The following is a 24,549-nucleotide window of genomic DNA, read 5'->3' as shown; positions in this document are numbered from 1 at the left end:
AAATTATTTACTTTTTAGAATATTCTTGCCGTTATTATGTCACCGTAAAAATGTATGCGCTGATGGAAATCGACTGTAAGTAGACGTGAAAGGTAAATATTTTAGAACAAAAATAGCAACTAAAATAATAATAGAAGCTTCGTTACTTTACTAGGATTATATTTTAGGCAATTTTATAAACATTTTGCAAGCAAGATGGAAGATGAGGTATATAATAAAAGCAAAACCTTTATGTAGTAGTAGTTTAAATTTTTAATATAACTTAATAGTAAGGTAAAGCGTAACCTCCTTATGCATAAACGTTTACAAGCCTCAATTTAGTTGATTTATGTTATATTCCTTTCTTACAATTACTTATATAAGTGAAAATCATATTTTAAGACAAACGATAAATAGCTAACTGAGACTTGCAGATTACTTATGAATAACGCCATAAGTCACTAAATATTTAATAAGTATAAGTGTTTTGGCATATCTAGAGCTGTAAACTTATACTTGTATTTATTTAAAGAATAAAGAATAAACCATAAAAGCAGACTCATATCGTATACATTTTTATTTAAAACTAAATCAGTTAGGTATCTTCTTCAAACATACTAACCCACATATTTAGTGAAATATAAAGTTCTGACAAACGAGTGATTCAAATGAATAAAACGCTGCAAATTTCTAGAAAATATGACTGATCTAGGTTAGCATAAAACTTTTGCGAGCGAATATAATATTAATATCTGCACAGACTTCTCTGTAAACATCAAATAAACACACGTTTATTTGTGCGCATTATGAAGTTTATTTCTAGAAAGTGAATGTTTTGTTGTTAAGGGATTTGTTAATGTAACAAATACATCATAACAAGCATGAAATATGCCAAATAAGGCCAAAAAACAGATAATGAAAAATAAGCTCGACTTTAATAAAGCCAATAATCAATTGCAGTACTTAACTTCTTAACCAGTTATGGAGGTAAGCAAGATATTTCCCCATACCTGTAGGTTTTCCTGTAACTATTTTGAAGAGTTTCTAAATTGTCAAAATATTATTTTTCCCTGTTTCTTAAAAATAACCGCGTGAAACAAAAGAAACAATCTTAACAACAACATAAATTGCTGAAACACATCATTGTAGGCCTATTTAGAGGGCCAACTTTAGTGTCTGCAAAAAACAAAAAACTTTTTACAAAAAAAAGAAAACCGACTTCAAAAAGGATGAAATAAAATATTATCCTTTTTAAGTCTATGCGTTACCAACTGATATGTTTGAAGTCGGTGCCAAGCCAACTTTTGAAGCATACCATTATTTTAGTGCGATTCGATAAGGATGTACGTTGGATTGCCTTACAATGAACGTACTTTCTGTAGGTACAGTCGACGTTAAAAATATGTTTACACTTCTCGTCTTATTACAAAGGAGTAAGGTGCAAAAGTGTATAATACCTTTCTTTGACGTCGACTGTACCTAAGAACACACCTCAGAACACACGATCACGATCGATCTTCTTGGCACAGTCCGTACCGTATGTTTGTCGGCACGCAAGCGTGGGATTGGAACTGAAGTTATTTCCCGTCCCTTATTCAGAGGACTACATTTCAAAATATAAAACAATTCAAAGAATTTACGTTCTTGCCAAATTTCACCTAAAGCGGTTCAATTGTTTAGCCATAAAAAGGCGACAAAGAGGCAGACAGAATTACTTACACATTTATAATAGTTCTAATGGTACACTTCTAATGGGATTTATAGTCATAAAGCTGATTATTTTTGACGGGTATTCTTTACTACTTGGCTTGGCACCGACTTCAAACATATCAGTTGGTAACGCATAGACTTAAAAAGGATAATATTTTATTTCATCCTTTTTGAAGTCGGTTTTCTTTTTTTTGTAAAAAGTTTTTATTTTTCCATTTTTAGTTTTAACGCATTGTTAATAGCGCGACGCGTGAATGAAAAACAACATCATGATTAACACTAAATTCGTGTATTTACTTTAATAAATATGTAATCTGGAATTTTCTCGAGTCGAGTCTGGGAAATTATAATTCCTGTCACTACACTAAATCCATCCTCCGCCCCGCCACTGACCCAATCCCTCAACCCCCCCGATCACTCAACCTCATAGCGTATCAACCCCTGATCCATGTACCCTTCGGCCCTGAACCAGCCGCCCTTCAACCACCATTACCCGACCCCTTAATCCCCGACCCCTTAACTCCTAACCCTAACCCCCGATCAGTAGCCTTACCAGCTTACCAAGAGTTTGACATTGATTTATTCGCTAGCGCGTGTGTGTAACTTACTTTCTTTGCATCTCACTCGTACTGGCATATTAGTGCGAGCGAGGTGCATAAAAAGTAAGTTACGAAGACGTTAGCGTCGCTAACTTAACGAATATGTCAAACTCGTGGTAAGGCTACACTTGCACTACGTCAAATTGGCGGTGTTCGGAAGCAAATGCTCGAGTTACTTTAGAAAACACCGAAATCACTTTACACGTGCCTTTAAAAACTGAGGAGTTCCCTCAATTCCTCATGGATTCCATCATCAGACCAGAACCAAAAATAATACGGAAACACCTTGGAGGCAACTCCTTCCAAACAAAAAAGAATTACTCAAATCGGATCACAGGTGCCGGAGTAATCGCTGAACATACTACATTTAATAAATCATCATCATTATCATCAAAACAATCATCATCATCAGGTCTACTTCATCAAAGTGGTGGTTTTCGGGAGAAAATGCTCGAGATGCTTAAGAAAATACCCAAATCACCATGCATGTGCCTTTAAAAATTGAGGAGTTCCCTCAATTCCTCATGGATCCCATCATCAGAACAGAACCAAATTAAAATGGGACCAACTCGGAGGTAGCTCCTTTCAAACAAAAAAAGAATTACTCAAATCGGACTACGGATGTCGGAGTAATCGGTGAACGTACATAGAAAAAAAAAAACAAAAAAATAGCCACAACCGAATACAGAACCTCCTCCTTCTATGAAATGGAAGTCGGTTAAAAACACGGCGCCTAACTCAGGAAAAGGTGATTTGAATAAAGTACACCAAATGTTCTACTCGTAGAACAAAGGGATTCACGCATAGGCATTGAGGCGGGAATCGCGCCCGTATTTCAAATTTACTATTTACTTTCTAAATATCTTATCTTGCTCAATAGCTGGATTTTAAAAGCGACTTTAGTATTTATAACATAAAGCTCACATTACTGTAGAATATCCATTAGGAACATGAGATTGAATAGTTTGTTTGGGAATTGTTCCGTTCATTATCTGAGCGTGTTGTTGGCTGGACAGTATGTATATTCATTAAAGGGTTGAAATTGAGAATTTGTGTGACTTTACTGTATTGGTAACTGTTACATAAACATAACAGAAACAGCATATGTAAGAAATACTAACACAACATTGTAATATTTCAAGGTGACTAACATCTACTACCTACCTAATGATATCAGTAAGGTTATCAAGATTTGTCGTATTTCATGCTTAAGTAACTTCGTTTTGGGCTTAAGTTTAATGCAAAAAGCAACAAACTTTCATCAAAAACCATTCCTCTGTATCACATACAATATTTCTGATAATTAATTTTCTACAAGAGGTATCTTTTCGAATGAATTTAGTGTACTAAGTAGATACTTTCGTAAACGTTGTAGAAAACATTATTCACCGAGCGCTAAAAAATTAACAAACTACCGGACTGCTACTATGGGCCCGATTCTGATTTTGAAATAGACATCTATTAGATATCTTTTGACATCAGTGATATCACCAAGATACTATAACGATATGTTTAAGATCTAACCTGTCAAATTTGACATTTGCGGGATTCTGAAGATACTCTTGAACGATTTCCACAGGATATGACTTAGAGATCCAATTCACATCTAATAGATATCTTACTCTATCTAACGTAAAAGTGACATTGGTTGCCCGAATTGCGCTACAAAAGAGAACTAATTGATATCCAAACTATAACGTATCTAGAATGGATCTAGTACGTGTCGTCTCTTGTGAATATCTTGAAGTTCAAATACGGCAGTATAAATATTATAGAAGCTAGAAACTAGTGAATCTATTTTAGCATCCTCATGTCCCATTCAAAGGCTCAATTACCTACCACGTCTATTTCAGCGCGACAGTTACAATGTTCCACTAATCGCGGAACAATAGTCCCCGGATAGCTCTGTCAATTCCATTAATACCAAAATGAACGTGTGGAAACATTAGCTTAAATAGTATTGCTAGTTATTGAAAACTATTTCACTTTCAACGTTGGTGTTAAAACAAAGTTTTGATATCGGGATTTTCGGCTGCAGTGAGAACGTTTGCGAAAATACGAATAAATGTATTTAAAATAATATATAATTTTATGAGAATCACTTCAAAAAAACACGAAACTATTATTGTTGGTGTTTACGGCGTGTGTATTTTTATCGTTAAAGGTGGCAATTTTTTTGTTTATTGGAAAGAGGCAAAATATTTGAAGTATACAAAATATTCCGGTATAGGGATAAAATTACGTTACCTAATTATAGCGATATTTTTGGTGTTTGAGGATCAAACTTTGGTAGTTATCTGTTCATTTTAATTTTGGCTTTAATATTGTCCATGGAAAGAAAGAAAAAACCGGGCAAGTGCGAGTCGGACTCGCGCACGAAGGATTCCGTACCATAAAGCAAAAAAAAACGGAAAAAAATGCAATAAGAAAACGGTCACCCATCCAAGTACTGACCACGCCCGACGTTGCTTAACTTTGGTCAAAAATCACGTTTGCTGTATGGGAGCCCCACTTAAATCTTTATTTTATTCTGTTTTTAGTATTTGTTGTTATAGCGGCAACTGAAATACATCATCTGTGAAAATTTCAACTGTCTCTAGCTATCACGGTTCGTGAGATACAGCCTGGTGACAGACAGACGGACGGACAGACAGCGAAGTCTTAGTAATAGGGTCCCGTTTTACCCTTCGGGTACGGAACCCTAAAAATATATACCTACTTACATATAACAATCACACAAAAATACATTGTAATGAATTACGGTTTTCATCTTTAAAACTTTAGTTCAACACTTCTCGGTTCTTTCGTTAGCTTCTAATGTTATCCCCTGACTGACCCTTAACATGTCGCCAGTTTTAGCACCCTTCAGCAAGGATAACGATACTACAATAACTCGTAGTTTAGATACGTCACTCTGGATAATAGATGAGCAAATAGAGAAAAATTAAATTGATTCAGTTTTTAATTTGTGTTCATTTTGGTAACAAATGGAAAATCAATGTATTATTTGACTGGTGTTCATTTTTGAAGCAGCATAAAGGGTTAAAAGTAGGTACAGGTTGATTCATGAAAACTGAGGGGCTACCGCGAAAACCGTTTTTCGCAAATTGCGGGGATCTTTCTCTTTTACTCCAATGAAGGCGTAAACAGAGAAAAATGCCCGCAATTTGCGAACTTCGATTTTCGCGGTTATAGCTCTGGCGCGAACGGAATGAACGAAACTGATCATATCTGTCATTGTATGACTGACACATGTATCGGTATACAGGCACTAGCCAGAGTCACCATTGTATAGGATTATCTCTTACACACATAGATGTTTCCATTCACTTTTCATTCCATTCCCGCCATCTTTCGTGATTCGACCTGTAGCAGGGGTGCGAAACTCCTGACTTCGGTCAAACTCGGCTCCGCTCGGCTCAGCATTGCTCCGAGCAATTATTAGGGTTGGCACCACTTGACTTCCTTTTGCGTGCACGACCACAGATAAGATAATCACTTGATTTTTGACAACCCTAAATAGCCGAAAGGGATAGTGTCATATATTAGAAAGGGACAGATTCAACACATGATTCGACCCTGAACCGCTGTCAAACTTCGTTTTTGTAGGAAGTTTCCTTTATGTACGGTAGTACTATTAATTATTCTATGCCTGTAGCAAATCTACTTTCATCATCATCAGTCGTTCCCTCAATGCTGAGGATCGTGACATCATGTCCTAATGTTGCTGACCAGTCTCTTCCATAGGCTTCTGTCACCCGCCATATGTACGGCTTCCTGCAGATGAAGATGCAGCGGTGTAGTGACTTGTGCGCTCCATCTAGCGGGTGGTCTACCGCGAGTCCTCTGGCCCTCAACTTTGCCCGTCATAGTCGTCATTTCTAGGCTATCAGGAGAACGTCGTGAGAGCAAAAATCTACTTTATATCGTGTAATCTGCGACAGGGTCCTAACACTACGATAAACTAGTGTAGCGATGCTACATAATTTCCTATACCAAACATATACTTCCTCATACAACGTGACCTATACAACATTAGTGTCGCATTTTCGACAGAACAACATACACCAGAGTATGACACTTATGTAAAACTGTAATGTACCTTCCTAGCTGCAGGTTGATTAACATATCCTGTCTCCTGGCTAACTGGTTTCGAAGAAACAAGTCCAAAGAGTATGCCACTCGAACGGAACTTGTCACCCAGATGGTGCAAAGGTTGTTGAACCAAACCTGGCTTCACGTATATCAAAATGATCCTCGTGATATATCCTAACCGCCCAAGTAGGTCACATCCTAATTTAATTTGTATTTTAGAATCATTTATGAAATTATATAAAAACATAAAAAAGACTTTCGTTGGGTAGTCGTAAGTTTGACAGCCCGGTGACAGCTAAGAATATAGGCGTTTTGTTCAGGCATAAGCAAGGATATATTCCAAAGGAAACAAAGTAGAAACGTACGATATAAATGTAATTATTTGAAATTATTATTAACCACTTAGAATATTACAAGTATCTAGAATATTACAAATATCTGTATTCGATACATTTTCGGTCTGCGTAAGTTTGATCATGTTTCCCAGTTCCGATCTCAGCTTGGCTGGCTTCCGATTCGTCGTCGTCGAGATATGCATATCCTGTCATTGCTTTTCAATGTTTTATTCAATCCTGCTGCGCCACCTTACCTCTCCGAAAGATTTAGTTTTTTAGCTGCTGGCAGTGGTCACCGTCTTCGATCAAGCACCAATCTTTCACTAGCAATTCCATCCAATAAGACGCGCACTTACAAAAAATCCTTTACTGTCCACGCCGCTAAGTTATGGAACGAGATTCCGGTGTCCGTGAGGCAATCCCAATCTGTAGCATCACTCAAGGAGAGGCTTAGAAAATTGTGGCTTTCCGATACTTAGATAATTCTGTTTTTCCCGATTAAGTACCTATTTCTTTCATTTCCTTTACTTTTCTGGTTCGAATTAATATCTATATATCTATTTATATTATATGTTGAGTATTTATTTATTTTTATTTATACCTATATATATTATATGTATATGTACTCTTGTATTGTTATATTTCTATTTATGTATATTTGGAGTAATGTGTATTCAAAACGTGCATTTTATTTATTTTAGGGATTGTACACTTTTGCTTTTGTTTGTCATTCATCGTTACTTCTGTTCTACTCATTTCCTCAAAGGTTAACTGGAAGAGATCCCTTTCAGGGATAAGTTCGCCTTTGTTGTATTTAATTGACTCTGTAACTGTGTTTCTCGTGTTTATATTTCTATGTACAATAAAGTAAATACATACATACATACATACATACAAGTATTAATGAGCATTGATATTTTTCGAGAATCATTTGATTTAGAAAAGATTTAAGTTGGTTTGACGTTCAATGTGTTGATGTGAATCGAAACGCAACGTGACAGGTAGGATTTTATTTCGAACTGTCACTGGCACTTCACTTGAACTTGGAATGGGAATACGCTAGGATGTAGATGGTTTCTAATTAAAGATTAAGAGGGATTGCCTCGTCTCCTTCCGCCGCCTGGTCCGGCTGGTGGGAGACCGATTTGTAAAGTGCGTATATCGCTGTGCGTGAATTGTGCGCGTGATTTACTTAGTGCGTCCCGTGTCGCCGATGGACATGAGCACGGTTGGTGATCGTGTTCCCTGGCGCGCTGTTGCGCGTCCCCGATTTTGCTGAGCGTCATGCTGACGCTGCCTCTACGCCGTAGGACGCGGCCTTGACTTGCAGGCCGTGTGTCGGATGGCTATGCTGCCGTCCGACGACTCCAAGGTGTCTTCACGCGGGTCCTTCCCGTGAAACTCCAAGCGCCGCGGCTTGTTCTCGCCTTAGCTTGTCACAGCTGGGGCTCGATGAACGCCCGCCGCTGATCTACGTCGATCTGTCTGCTACGCTAAGTTCCAGGATGAAAGCTACACCCGGTATCCGTGAGTGCACTAGACTTTCGTTTTAGGTTTTGGCCAAAACTCCGCGTTTCGCCCGTCTCGCGATCGTAGATTAAGGTTTACTATGGTGTCACCCCATAACCGCCAACGGTTTATAAAAACAGATTGTATTTTGAGTAGCGCCCGCCCTAAAGCGGAGTGCCTTGTAAGTAGTTAGCGGAGTATATTAAATTGCATGTCAGACATTTGGTTTTATCTTTTCAATATCCTACCAAGTTCCCGTTAACCAGGTTAGAATAACAAGAGGACCCTTGTACTCCAATAGTCCAATGTTTTACTGCGGATCTTACCCGAGGCATTTTTTTCCCATTAATTATTTAAACATTTAAAACCTTATTATCTTTTATTCACTACGACACACTTTAAAATCTAATTATTTTTTATTCACGACAATGGCGCCCGAACAGGGATGTATAAGATTCGTGTATAAAAAAATAATAATTTATAATAGCGTTGGGACATTGTAGCGAGTAAAAAATAATAATGTTTTAAATGTTTGAGTAATTAATGGGAAAAATGCCTCGGATAAGATCCGCAGTAAAACATTGGACTATTGGAGTACAAAGGTCCTCTTGTTACTCTAACCTGGTTAATGGGAACTTGGTAGGATATTGAAAAGATAAAACCAAATATATGACATGCAATTTAATATACCCCGCTAAATAATTACAAGGCACTCCGCTTTAGGGCGGGCGCTACTCAAAATACAGTTTGTTTCTATAAGCCGTTGGCGGCTGTGGGGTGACACTATGGCAATTCTTAACCTACGATCGCGAGACGGGCGAAACGCGGAGTTTTGGCCAAAACCTAAAACGAAAGTCTAGTGCACTCACGGATACCGGGTGTAGCTTTCATCCTGGAACTTAGCGTAGCAGACAGATCGACGTAGATCAGCGGCGGGCGTTCATCGAGCCCCAGCTGTGACAAGCTAAGGCGAGAACAAGCCGCGGCGCTTGGAGTTTCACGGGAAGGACCCGCGTGAAGACACCTTGGAGTCGTCGGACGGCAGCATAACCATCCGACACACGGCCTGCAAGTCAAGGCCGCGTCCTACGGCGTAGAGGCAGCGCCAGCATGACGCTCAGCAAAATCGGGGACGCGCAACAGCGCGCCAGGGAACACGATCACCAACCGTGCTCATGTCCATCGGCGACACAGGACGCACTAAATAAATAACGCGCACAATTCACGCACAGCGATATACGCACTTTACAAATCGGTCTCCCACCAGCCGGACCAGGCGGCGGAAGGAGACGAGGCAATTCCTCTTAATCTTTAATTAGAAACCATCTACATCCTGGCGTATTCCCATTCCAAGTCCAAGTGAAGTGCCCGTGACAGTTCGAAAATAAAATCCTACCTGTCACGTCGCGTTTCGATTCACATCAACACATTAAACGTCAAACCAACTTAAATCTTTTTTAAATCAAATGATTCTCGATAAATATCAATGCTCATTAATACTTATAATATTATAAGTGGTTAATAATAATTACTAATAATTATATTTTTATCGTACGTTTCTACTTTGTTTCCTTTGGAATATATCCTTGCTTATGCCTGAACAAAACGCCTATATTCTTAGCTGTCACCGGGCTGTCAAACTTACGACTACCCAACGAAAGTCTTTTTTATGTTTTTATATAATTTCATAAATGATTCTAAAATACAAATTAAATTAGGATGTGACCTACTTGAGCAGTTAGGGTAAATCAGGGGGATCATTTTGATATGCATGAAGCAAGGTTTGGTCCAGCAATCTCTGCACAATCTGGGTGACAAGTTCCGTTCGAGTGGCATGCTCTTTGGACTTGTCTCCTCGAAGCCAGTTAGCCAGGAGGCAAGATATGTTAATCAACCTACAGCTGAGAAGGTACATTACAGCTTTACATAAGTGTCATACTCTGGTGTATGTTATTCTGTCCAAAATGCGACACTAATGTTGTACAGGTCACATTGTATGAGAAAGTACATGTTTGGTATAGGAAACCATGTAGCATCGCTACAATATCCCCTCTCTCGGCAAAGAGGTTAAGCACCGGTTAACCGAGGCAGCCGGGGCAACCGGAGAAAAAAAAATCTTTTCCCAAAAAATCATCTGGTCCAGTAGGACATTAACTATACATGCGGACATATACATGCGCTCCATATTTATTGTCGTTTGACATTAGAAATCACAGCGTGTGGCCACCACACTGTGGTTTCTGCTACTCAACTAAAAAATATAACCTAGATTTCCTTTGAAATAGTCTTAAGTTGTATAATGTAGTCGCTATAGTTAATAATGAGCTAACTCTCATTTTGAGGCTAATTGATATCTTTTAATGCTAACAAAAATATTAGTTATCTTTGATTAGGCTAATTTATTCTAATTAATTAGTATATTACATGTAGTTATATACATAATGCAATATTAAGAATTAAGTTTTAATATGGCATGCCCTACTATGTACATGCCTATGACTACAAAATTAACTTACTAGTACCTTAATGTAATGTGGTAACTAGTTGCTAATTTATATCTACAAATAATATCAATAATAGTGGAGGCTAACTTGTAGCTCACACTCAAGTCAAATCCCAATGTGTAGCCAGTGGGCTTACACTAAGTGAAAAAAAAACTTAGTTTTCTTTTTCAAGTCTAAGTCAGTGAATTATATCCAATATAATTACATCACCCTGGACCCTTAGGGTGTGTGGTCACAAAAAAATTTGGTTTCCCTAGAAACGCTTGAAAAAAAATCTTGACCAAATGAGTCAAGGAGGTACGCGTACTCAAAAAAATGGGTTGTTACCTGAGTTCACCCAAATAAAAAAAATAAGTTACTAACTTGAAAATACACCTTGTAAAGTATAATATTGAGCATAATGTCACTGAACCAATGCTTTAAAATTAAATGGTAACTGATTTTTTTCAGATTACCTTAACTACAAAGCGGTTTGCTCTAGCAGTCGGAAATTCGGAGGTTATGTGACGAATCAGGAATACTACTCCAAATGGAATGCAGCATGCCGTTCAACAACATGTCCCTACCTTTAGCGTATACAAATGGTGCATGTTTCAGCAGAACTTTAAAAAATGCTATGCTAAGATAGCCGAAATTGAGGTTGATTCTAAGACCAATTTCCTCAAATTTCAAAAAAAAACAAAAACAAATAATATGAACATTTAAGTTCTATAAAATAGTTCTATTTAGAACTGAATAAGTCAAAAACAAAGAAATTTAGAGTGTCTCGTCTATCATACTAAGTCACCGGAATGAAAAGTTTGAGTTGGTTTGAGAAATAGAAATGAATAAATATTTTAATACTTTTGAAATGGGTGGGTCGGGCGGGTGGGTGTCTAACGCGGCACCCCATGGTCGCGTATTAAACAATGAGGCATTAGGCATGGGTAGGGGTGAGTAGATAAGGTATCCCCCCCCTCCTACTTCATGAAATTCCTCTCCTTCCCCGTCCGGCATGTCAGTAGAAAAAATAGTTTGCTTGTGTCAGGGTATGTAATAAAGTATAATAAATTGGTAACACTTCACTTTATACAGGAAGTGTTAAAATAAATTACCTACCTCTCAAATGGAGCATGGTGAAAAAAAAATAATATGTGGCTGGGCGCTATGCTAATTAGTCATAGTGTAGCCTAATAATAATTGTAATAATTGATGAATTTGCTACCCTGTCACAAGTAAACTTATAAATTAATTAACTTTATATTTTTAATATAAATAATTTTACTAAATTTTTTAAAAATAAAGTTTTTTAAATGACAAAAATTTTATAAATTGATGTTATCGCTCTCCCAAGCTCACAATAACCAGGCTATATATTTAATTTAAGCTTTCTTCGGGCGCCATTGTCGTGTATAAAAAATAATTAGATTCTAGAGTGTGTTGTAGTGAATAAAAGATAATAAGGTTTTAAATGTTTAAATAGTTAATGGGAAAAATGCCTCGGATAAGATCCGCAGTAAAACATTGGACTTTTGGAGTGCAAGGGTCCTCTTGTTATTCTAACCTGGTTAATGGGAACTTGGTAGAATATTGAAAAGATAAAACCAAATGTCTGACATGCAATTTAATATACTCCGCTAACTACTTACAAGGCACTCCGCTTTAGGGCGGGCGCTACTCATCCCTTCCATTGTCGTGTATAAAAAAATAATAATTTATAATAGCGTTGGGACATTGTAGCGAGTAAAAAATAATAATGTTTTAAATGTTTGAGTAATTAATGGGAAAAATGCCTCGGATAAGATCCGCAGTAAAACATTGGACTATTGGAGTACAAGGGTCCTCTTGTTGTTCTAACCTGGTTAATGGGAACTTGGTAGGATATTGAAAAGATAAAACCAAATATATGACATGCAATTTAATATACCCCGCTAAATAATTACAAGGCACTCCGCTTTAGGGCGGGCGCTACTCAAAATACAGTTTGTTTCTATAAGCCGTTGGCGGCTGTGGGGTGACACTATGGCAATTCTTAACCTACGATCGCGAGACGGGCGAAACGCGGAGTTTTGGCCAAAACCTAAAACGAAAGTCTAGTGCACTCACGGATACCGGGTGTAGCTTTCATCCTGGAACTTAGCGTAGCAGACAGATCGACGTAGATCAGCGGCGGGCGTTCATCGAGCCCCAGCTGTAACAAGCTAAGGCGAGAACAACCCGCGGCGCTCGGAGTTTTACGGGAAGGACCCGCACGAAGACACCTTGGAGTCGTCGGACGGCAGGATAGCCATCCGACACACGGCCTGCAGATCGAGGCCGCGTCCTACGGCGTAGAAGCAGCGTCAGCATGACGCTCCGCAAAATCGGGGACGCGCAACAGCGCGCCAGGGAACACGATCACCAACCGTGCTCATGTCCATCGGCGACACGGGACGCACTAAGTGAATCACGCGCACAATTCACGCACAGCGATATACGCACTTTACAAATCGGTCTCCCACCAGCCGGACCAGGCGGCGGAAGGAGACGAGGCAATTCCTCTTAATCTTTAATTAGAAACCATCTACATCCTAGCGTATTCCCATTCCAAGTGTAAGTGACGTCTGAAATAATCTCCTACCGGACACGTTGCGTTTCGATTCACATCAACACATTAAACGTCAAACCAACTTAAATCTTTTCTAAATCAAATGGTTCTCGAAAAATATCAATACTCATTAATACTTGTAATATTTTAAGTGGTTAATAATAATTACTAATAATTATACTTTTTATTACTGTTTTCTACTTTGTTTCCTTTGGAATATATCCTTGCTTATGCCTGAACAAAACGCCTATATTCTTAGCTGTCACCGGGCTGTCACGCTTACGACTACCCAACGAAAGTCTTTTTTATGTTTTTATATAATTTCATAAATGATTCTAAAATACAAATTAAATTAGGATGTGACCTACTTGGGCAGTTAGAGTGGATCTACGTCGATCTGTCTGCTACGCTAAGTTCCAGGATGAAAGCTACACCCGGTATCCGTGAGTGCACTAGACTTTCGTTTTAGGTTTTGGCCAAAACTCCGCGTTTCGCCCGTCTCGCGATCGTAGGTTAAGAATTGCCATAGTGTCACCCCACAGCCGCCAACGGCTTATAGAAACAAACTGTATTTTGAGTAGCGCCCGCCCTAAAGCGGAGTGCCTTGTAATTATTTAGCGGGGTATATTAAATTGCATGTCATATATTTGGTTTTATCTTTTCAATATCCTACCAAGTTCCCATTAACCAGGTTAGAGTAACAAGAGGACCTTTGTACTCCAATAGTCCAATGTTTTACTGCGGATCTTATCCGAGGCATTTTTCCCATTAATTACTCAAACATTTAAAACATTATTATTTTTTACTCGCTACAATGTCCCAACGCTATTATAAATTATTATTTTTTTATACACGACAATGGCGCCCGAAGAAAGCTTAAATTAAATATATAGCCTGGTTATTGTGAGCTTTGGAAAGCGATAACATCAATTTACAAAATTTTTGTCATTTAAAAAAACTTTATTTTTAAAAAAATTACGGAAATTATTTGTATTAAAAATATAAAATTAATTAATTTGTAAGTTTACTTGTGACAGGGTAGCAAATTCATCAATTATTACAATTATTATTAGGCTACACTATGACTAATTAGCATAGCGCTCAGCCACATATTATTTTTTTTTTCACCATGCTCCATTTGAGAGGTAGGTAATTTATTTTAACACTTCCTGTATAAAGTGAAGTGTTACCAATTTATTATACTCTATTACATACCCTGACACAAGCAAACCATTTTTTCTACCAACATGCCGGACGGGGAAGGAGAGGAATTTTATGAAGTAGGAGGGGGGGGATACCTTATCTACCCATCCCTACCCGTGCCTAATGCCTCATTGTTTAATACGCGACCATGGGGTGCCGCGTTAGACAACCACCCGCCCGACCCACCCATTTCAAAAGTATTAAAATATTTATCCATTTTTATTTATTTCTCAAACCAACTCAAACTTTTCATTCCGGAAACTTAGTATGATAGACGAGACACTCTAAATTTCTTGGTTTTTGACTTATTCGGTTCTAAATAGAACTATTTTATAGAACTTAAATGTTCATATTATTTGTTTTTGTTTTTTTTTGAAATTTGAGGAAATTGGTCTCAGAATCAACCTCAATTTCAGCTATCTTAGCATAGCATCTTTTAAAGTTCTGCTGAAATATGCACCATTTGTATTCGCTAAAGGTAGGGACATGTTGTTGAACGGCATGCTGCATTCCATTTGGAGTAGTATTCCTGATTCGTCACACAACCTCCGAATTTCCGACTGCTAGAGCAAACCGCTTTGTAGTTAAGGTAATCTGAAAAAATCAGTTACCATTTAATTTTAAAGCATTGGTTCAGTGACATTATGCTCAATATTATATTTTACAAGGTGTATTTTCAAGTTAGTAACTTATTTTTTATTCGGGTGAACTTAGGTAACAACCCATTTTTTTGAGTACGCGTACCTCCTTGACTCATTTGGTCAAGATTTTTTTTCAAGCGTTTCCAGGGAAACCAAATTTTTTTGTGACTACACACCCTAAGGGTCCAGGGTGATGTAATTATATTGGATATAATTCACTGACTTAGACATGAAAAAGAAAACTAAGTTTTTTTTTCACTTAGTGTAAGCCCGCTGGCTACACATTGGGATTTGACTTGAGTGTGAGCTACAAGTTAGCCTCCACTATTATTGATATTATTTGTAGATATAAATTAGCAACTAGTTACCACATTACATTAAGGTACTAGTAATTTAATTTTGTAGTCATAGGCATGCACATAGTAGGGCATGCCATATTAAAACTTAATTCTTAATATTGCATTAGGTATATGATTACTTGTAATATACTAAATAGTAAGAATTTATAAATATAGTTGAAAATACTTAATATTTAAATTGGATTTAAATACTTTAATGAACCTTAGAATAGGGAGTTAGCTTATTATTATTTATGTTGAATAGTGGCTAGACCAGTCAATATAGGATTACTTGAATTAAAAAATATTTTTTAGTTAGATTGCAGAAACCACAGTGTAGTGGCCATGCACTGTGATTTCTAATAGAGTTAAAATTTAGAAATAATGTCAAACAGATAGGCATATCTGCATGTATAATTAACGTCCTAATGGATTTGTTGAGTAGGTATCCGGTTAATTTTTTTTCTCCGGTTACCCCGGCTGCCTCGGTTAACCGGTGCTTAACCTCTTTGCCGAGAGAGGGGATATTGTAGCGATGCTACATAATTTCCTATACCAAACATATACTTCCTCATACAACGTGACCTATACAACATTAGTGTCGCATTTTCGACAGAACAACATACACCAGAGTATGACACTTATGTAAAACTGTAATGTACCTTCCTAGCTGCAGGTTGATTAACATATCCTGTCTCCTGGCTAACTGGTTTCGAAGAAACAAGTCCAAAGAGTATGCCACTCGAACGGAACTTGTCACCCAGATGGTGCAAAGATTGTTGAACCAAACCTGGCTTCACGTATATCAAAATGATCCTCGTGATATATCCTAACCGCCCAAGTAGGTCACATCCTAATTTAATTTGTATTTTAGAATCATTTATGAAATTATATAAAAACATAAAAAAGACTTTCGTTGGGTAGTCGTAAGTTTGACAGCCCGGTGACAGCTAAGAATATAGGCGTTTTGTTCAGGCATAAGCAAGGATATATTCCAAAGGAAACAAAGTAGAAACGTACGATATAAATGTAATTATTTGAAATTATTATTAACCACTTAGAATATTACAAGTATTAATGAGCATTGATATTTTTCGAGAATCATTTGATTTAGAAAAGATTTAAGTTGGTTTGACGTTCAATGTGTTGATGTGAATCGAAACGCAACGTGACAGGTAGGATTTTATTTCGAACTGTCACTGGCACTTCACTTGAACTTGGAATGGGAATACGCTAGGATGTAGATGGTTTCTAATTAAAGATTAAGAGGGATTGCCTCGTCTCCTTCCGCCGCCTGGTCCGGCTGGTGGGAGACCGATTTGTAAAGTGCGTATATCGCTGTGCGTGAATTGTGCGCGTGATTTACTTAGTGCGTCCCGTGTCGCCGATGGACATGAGCACGGTTGGTGATCGTGTTCCCTGGCGCGCTGTTGCGCGTCCCCGATTTTGCTGAGCGTCATGCTGACGCTGCCTCTACGCCGTAGGACGCGGCCTTGACTTGCAGGCCGTGTGTCGGATGGCTATGCTGCCGTCCGACGACTCCAAGGTGTCTTCACGCGGGTCCTTCCCGTGAAACTCCAAGCGCCGCGGCTTGTTCTCGCCTTAGCTTGTCACAGCTGGGGCTCGATGAACGCCCGCCGCTGATCTACGTCGATCTGTCTGCTACGCTAAGTTCCAGGATGAAAGCTACACCCGGTATCCGTGAGTGCACTAGACTTTCGTTTTAGGTTTTGGCCAAAACTCCGCGTTTCGCCCGTCTCGCGATCGTAGATTAAGGTTTACTATGGTGTCACCCCATAACCGCCAACGGTTTATAAAAACAGATTGTATTTTGAGTAGCGCCCGCCCTAAAGCGGAGTGCCTTGTAAGTAGTTAGCGGAGTATATTAAATTGCATGTCAGACATTTGGTTTTATCTTTTCAATATCCTACCAAGTTCCCGTTAACCAGGTTAGAATAACAAGAGGACCCTTGTACTCCAATAGTCCAATGTTTTACTGCGGATCTTACCCGAGGCATTTTTTTCCCATTAATTATTTAAACATTTAAAACCTTATTATCTTTTATTCACTACAACACACTTTAAAATCTAATTATTTTTTATTCACGACACTAGTCGGACTGCGACGCTAATGGCAAAATCGATGGCGTTTCCTTAGCACGCGTTTTTACGCTTTGGCGTGGTTTAGTCGCAAATGTCCTTTATATACGTATGCTTATGACTGCTTATGCTGATTATGACAGATTCAGTAACATTCTAGTTAAGTGAAAATACAGTAAATTATGTTCCCCGGCTTCTAACTGTTCAAGTGTTCAGGCACAATCAATATTAGTGTTGTGAAGAGATGAGAGAAAAAGATTCGATCAAATCAGATTACTTTATAATTGTTGATTATTGTTTTCAATCATTCTATAATCGTTTCGGTGTTGATTCTTAAAGAGAACTGTGATGATTATATAAAGTTAAAGATCAATTATAATACTAGTGTATTGGTGTGTAAAATGTTGAATTTTTTCTTATCTTTTTACAAATCCAAATAATTTTGCACGTTCGTGCATTTACAGTTAAATCCTGAACGTCACTTTCGTGCATGCGATTTTTTTATGATGAAGGGTCTTTGGATTTTTTTTATCATTTTTTACGTGTATTTTATAACAAATAAAAACGGTTCACATGCATTTTTCATAAGCTTTTGCAAAATATTTTTCCCGGCCGTAAAGGGGTATGGGATTCAATACATTCAACGACTCTTCTTGTTCAACGCCTGTGCCCGCTTGAAATACAGTCTAGCAAGATCTAAAGAAGAGTTTTGGGGTTTTGGGCCTCTTTCCCAAAGGTGGGAGGATGTTACGAACTCTTTTGGCTTTTGACAAATATATAAATTTGTTTTTTTTTATGATTATTTTACAATGAATGTCACTCTAAAATAAATGTCTAATCTTTTAGTGCGTGTTTTCATTTTTTATCTAATATGCTACACTTCTCTTTATTGCGTTTCAGGAAGCGGCAAGCTAAACTTCGACTCATTCGTGCGAGTTGCCACACACTTCCTCGACGAAGATGACGAGGCGCTGCAGAAGGAGCTGAAGGAGGCTTTCAGGCTGTATGACAAAGAAGGTAAGATACGGACAAGTGCGAGTCGGACTCGCCCACTGAGGGTTCCGTATGTTTTAGTATTTGTCGTTAAAGCGGCAGCAGAAATAATCTGTGTAAATTTCAACTGTCTGTCTGTAGCTATCACACGGTTCTTGAAATACTACAGCCTGGTAACAGACAGAAAGACGGACAGTGGAGTCTTAGTAATAGGGTCCCGTTTTACCCTTTGGGTATGGAATAAAAAAGAGAGATAAATAAAAAACCCGTAGCGAGTGCGTGCAATGCATTCGTCAAAAAAGACGTCATGGCGCTTATGTGTGTGCGTACATGCGTGCGGTACGGTGTGACGGCTCTGATAAGAATTCATACATTACAACGCATGGACGTCTACGTATTGACATGTTAAGTATTCATCACATGTAATGCACTCACTAAAGTTCACTCAGACTTTTTTAAAGGTTTCCGTATTCAAGAAAATCTTATTTAACCATTGTATCCTTCGGTCTGTCTGTCTGGTTATCTGTTTCTTCGTCCATAAGCAGCTTATCTATATACTGAGCTACAGTTTTGACAATTTCTGTCTTCATCATAAATGCCGAATTTACAGTATAAATTCCTAAAATACTTAGTGTTATCGTATAATGGCCCAGTAAGAAGTTAGCGTGTTTATGTTTACAACTAACGCCAACAGCACGCCACTCGGGTGTTTACAACGATCACTTTGTTTACTTGTTTACACGTCCACTTTTTACACGGACCTTTGATTCTTGGAAGTTTTGGTGGAAATTTAGCAACAACTTTTTTTGTCAAAACACATTGTATTTATTACTCATGATTGGAAAGACAGCTGTCTTCATGTTTTTAGGGTTCCGTAACCAAAGGGTAAAAATGGGACCATATCACTAAGACTCGCTCTCCGTCTGTCCGTCTGTCCGTCTGTCACCAAGCTGTATCTCATGAGCCGTGATTTCTGTTGCCGCTATAATAACAAATACTAAAAACAGAATATAATAAATATTTAAGTGTGTTTCCCATACAACAAAGGTGATTTTAGCCGTTTTTTGCGTAATGGTACGGAACCCTTCGTGCGCGAGTTCGACTCGCACTTGGCCGGTTTAGTAATGAAAATCTGTCTTTCTTTTCCTTACTGTGTGGTCAATAAAAAAAAACTAAAATCATTTAGATTATTGTTATGACACGAGCAATACTGATATGGAATTGGGTCAAAACATTAAGAAAATGGCCAATGGACGAAGTAGGTCATGGCGACGCATGAAAATTTATAAGTCCTTATTACAATCAAAGATAATTAAATATTAAAGACTGCCAATCTCTTATATAACATGTTGAGCACCACTAAACTGTTCAATAGTGTTCATGTGATATACGATTAGGTTGTACACGGACACGTAACACGGAAACAGGAAAGTCATAGTTTGGCGCGAGTCCAAACGTTCGATTGCGTGGAGGCCGATTATCGACGAAATACATTGTGTTCCGCTGGTGGTCTAGCGGTAACAGCGTGCGACTTTCAATTCGGAGGTCGCGGGTTCTAGCCCCGGCTCGTACCAATGAGTTTTTCGGAACTTATGTAAGAAATATCATTAGATACTTACCAGTTGCTTTTCGGTGAAGGAAAACATCGTGAGGAAACCGGACTAATTTCAATAATGCCTAGTTTCTCCTTTAGGTTGGGGGGTCAGATGGCAGTCGCTTTCGTAAAAACTAGTGCTTACGTCTAATCATGGTATTAGTTGTCAAGCGGACCCCGGGCTCCCATGAGCCGTGGCAAAATGCCGGGAAAACGCGAGGAAGAAGAAGACTGTTTAATAGGTACCTTTTTATTCCTAATATAATAAATACAAATAGTTCGTGTAATTGTTCATGTGATACGATGAGTAGGTTACACGGACACGGTATTACACGGAAACAGGAAAGTCATAGTTTGGCGCGAGCCCAAACGTTCGATTGCGTGGAGCCCGATTATCGACGAAATACATTGTGTTCCGCTGGTGGTCTAGCGGTAACAGCGTGCGACTTTCAATTCGGAAGTCGCGGGTTCTAACCCCGGCTCGTACCAATGAGTTTTTCGGAACTTATGTAAGAAATATCATTAGATACTTACCAGTTGCTTTTCGGTGAAGGAAAACATCGTGAGGAAACCGGACTAATTCCAATAAGGCCTAGTTTCCCCTCTAGGTTGGAGGGTCAGATGGCAATCGCTTTCGTAAAAACTAGTGCCTACGTCAAATCATGGGATTAGTTGTCAAGCGGACCCCAGGCTCCCATGAGCCGTGGCAAAATGCCGGGAGAACGCGAGGAAGAAGAAGACTGTTTAATAGGTACCTTTTTACAAGCTTTTATTTAGTTTCACCTGACCGTTGTCTATCTGTCTGTCTGTCTGTAATCAAATCTTGCAAGTTAAATTTGATCTACTTCCCGGTTTCCGATTGATTTTATTATTCCTTATATAATAAATAGAAATAGTTCGTGTAAGTGTTCATGTGATATACGAGTAGGTTAAGTACACGGTATTATACGGAAACAGGAAAGTCATAGTTTGGCGCGAGCCCAAACGTTCGATTGTGTGGAGCCCGATTATCGGCAAAATTCATTGTGTTCCGTTTTCATAAATTGAAAAACGAATATTCATGCTTTTGAGTACGAAACAATTAAATTAGGGTCCGTTCAGACCGAAGATGTAGTTAATTGGAGGTAAATAAATAAATAAAGTAAAAATAAAAAGCCTTTTATTTCCCGCTAAATTGTTACAGGTTTATAGTGTTAAATATTTCTTACTTTATGGTTAGTAATCAATTTTTATTTTATGCTTAATAAATAGGTATAGTTTAGAATTGTTAGTTTGCTTATAAATATTTACTAAATAATTTTTACGTAACAGGAACCCCTCTCAGGTGAAGGCCTCTTCCAAAGTTTGCCATTTTGTTCGGTCTAATGCTGTTTGGTGCCAGTTTGGTCCAGCTATTTTTATAATGTCCTCGTCCCAGCGTGAGTGTGGTCTTCCACTGCGTCGCTTGCCTGGAGGGCCTTTCCATAGAGTGACAATTTTCGTCCATCTGCGGTCTTTAAGTCGTGCCACATGTCCGGCCCATCGCCATTTCAACTTTTGAGCTTGGTTGAGTGCATCTATAGTTTTAATCGCTGTTCTTATCTTCGTGTGTCGTACCTTTTGAATTTTTTTCAAGTTTAACAGGCTACGTTCCATACCTCTCTGGCACGTTATTATTAAATTCTGGATTTTTTTGGTGAATTTCCAAGTTTGACTTGCATATATTAAACATGGAATTATACATGTGTTCATAACTTTCTTTTTCAGCTTTATTGGCAATTTACTTTTAAACACTTCCTTTAGACTCCAGTACTTATTCCATGTAATTTTCACTCTCCGCTCTACTTCTAGTTCATTGCTATTTCTGTTGAATCCAATTTGTTTGCCTAAATATATATATTGTTCCACATATTGTAATAATTCATTGTCTAGTGTGATGTTCGATTTTTTATAATTTGACATGATTTTTGTTTTAGAAATATTCATTTCAAGACCTATTTGCCGACTAGCTTTATGTAGAGTTTCGATCATGTATTGCAGATTTGGTGCTGATTCCGCCAGTAGTACTAAATCGTCTGCAAATCTGAGGTGACTTAAGGTTTTTCCTTGTATCAGTAAGCCCTGTTTTTGCCAATCTAGTTTGCTAATAATGTTTTCTAAAATAGCAATAAAAATTCTTGGAGACAGGGGATCCCCTTGCCTTACTCCTCTTTTTACTTGAAAGCTCGGACCAATCGTTTCCAGTTTTACTCGGCTCGTACTCTTATTGTATATAGATTTTAGAATATCTATGTATTTTGTCTCTACCTGTTGAGCTTTTAGTGTTGTCCATATACTTTCGTGGGATACAGTGTCGAAAGCTTTCTGATAATCGATAAAAGCTACGTACAATGGTCGGTTTTGTTCCTGAAACTTGGAGGTATCAGTACTTAACCTATTCAGCGCAAATCACGATATATGTATTGTCGATTTGCCTCTACGAAGCGTCTTCGCTACATACCGGGAAACCTACGATATCGGCTACGCTGTAGGGCTACGACCATAGCTCAGTGGTGATGTGTTAAACCAGACGGATGGTTATAAATTTTTGGTTCAATAGGATCAAGCAGCAGTTTTTGAAAATCCGATACCCGCTTTTACGGTTAGCAAAAAATGAATAGTACTTTCGAGACTTTTCTCTAGAAAATTCATCGATTTGAAACCTGATAAAACTTTCATTCGATAGAAAATAATCACGAACATAGGTCAATCTGAACACACCCGTATAGCTTGAATTGTATGCAATTTACATGTCAATTGTATAATGGCTAGTTGGTCGTAAAATGTAATGGGGTGTAAATTGCACAATATTAATGTATATTGCGGAACTGATATATACATTCAAAAATTGTTATTTTAGATTTTTTTTCACTAGTGGGTGAATTTAATTTGGACATAAATCATTGAAAAAGTACCGCAATATTTCCGAGCCTTTCCTACCATACCAGATTTGTTTATGCTTACTAATTCACACAATATAATTAATATAATTATGTCTATTGTTATGTATTGGCTTCTTATTGTGCCGATTATTAATTTGTTGACAATTTTTTTTCGTCAGATGTTAATTAAATTTTGTGGTGAATAATGTTTCCTAACAATATAAGCGCAATTTCACATTTCGTTTTTCCTAAAACACTTCCTTTGAGTTACGACAACGTGTGATATTTTTCTACCAAAAATTACATTATTTCGGGACTAGTTGATTTCGTTTCGTATTTATTACTTCAAATATGAGGAGCTCTTTAAGCCAGCCAAATATTATCCAAATCTAACGAATAAAAATAAATCACAACTAAAAAATATCGGGCCTATTACGATGCACTACATAATAGTTCCTTGTATTTAGGTGTGGACATAAGACCAATATAAAAATAACAACAAATTACGACCCGCCAATTATTGGACTTATTATAAGTCTGACTTGTTAAGCTTCTTGGCACGTCTTGCGAGGTACAATTTTCTCCCAATTTGTCCGAGTTATGAAATTGTCAAAATTTTCCGAGTGTGGCTACAAGCGATGGTTTACGACTCTAGTCGACTCGTAGTCTGGAAATAAATTGAATCGATTGTTAGTTTGTAAGTTCATAAGTTGAGTGAAGATACCTACATTTGGACCAACGATGGAAATGAGGTTTTCTTCTACTAAGAAAAGACATTAGCGATTAAACCAATTTTTTAAGCAATAAGAGGAAATTAAAATCTCAGTCGGACTCCACATTTATGGACCTAGATTTGGGTTCTAGAGCTTTAAAATATACACTCTCTTTTTTGAAGGACCCCATAGTATCTGGTACTGTTATAACCTCAGTAGGTATTTACGACCTATTTAAATGTATGCGCCTTGCCTTCGCTCTTTCAATTCTGTCTTCATGATACTAAGGGCGTTTAAAAAATGCGAAGACCTAACCAAACTGAATACAAAGTAGTCATTATACAATACTTTACTAACTATTTAAAAGTAAGTTTTCTCACTGGAATGAAATAAAGGCGTAAGTTAAGCAATAATGGCGAAAAATTCTCAATTTCGCTTTTCATATAATATGTGGAATTTCGTTGCTTAATCATGCATATAATAAATCCTTTGATAAATTTTCTCAGCAATTGGCCATTGCGCTTTGCCTTTGAGAATGTCATTATTTACTGTAAATATTATTTGTAAAATATATTTTTAGACTACGTATATCAGATTTCTTACGTACATTCATGCATAAATTTTTGCGGCTAACGTATTGTAAATATTGGCATGTTTTCAACTCGCTAGTAATAATATAAATATGTATCATTTTAAAATTGAAAAGGTATTCTAAAATTATGCTTTTATACGTTATATTTTTCCACTTATTTCCAAATACTATTGTACGA

At 37.7% G+C, this 24,549-nt stretch overlaps 2 protein-coding genes across 4 annotated transcripts in view; one reads left to right on the top strand and one right to left on the bottom strand.

Annotated features, from left to right (window-relative positions):
- Positions 1-24,549, bottom strand: part of LOC134670014 (calmodulin-like) — a 331,833-nt gene that overhangs the window by 94,657 nt on the left and 212,627 nt on the right. The gene's annotated exons all lie outside the window — the stretch shown is intronic.
- LOC134670020 (troponin C-like) overlaps positions 1-24,549 on the top strand; it is a 67,702-nt gene that overhangs the window by 39,112 nt on the left and 4,041 nt on the right. For both annotated transcript variants that reach the window (XM_063527688.1, XM_063527689.1), the window contains one exon: positions 18,480-18,596. In XM_063527688.1, coding sequence (XP_063383758.1) covers positions 18,480-18,596 — 117 coding nt within the window. The remainder of the gene's footprint in view (positions 1-18,479; positions 18,597-24,549) is intronic.

The sequence above is a fragment of the Cydia fagiglandana genome, chromosome 13, assembly GCF_963556715.1.
Source record: "Cydia fagiglandana chromosome 13, ilCydFagi1.1, whole genome shotgun sequence".
NCBI lineage: Eukaryota > Metazoa > Arthropoda > Insecta > Lepidoptera > Tortricidae > Cydia > Cydia fagiglandana.
The sequence above is the reverse complement of the archived record's forward strand: the minus strand, read 5'-3'. Positions and strand labels throughout refer to the sequence as shown.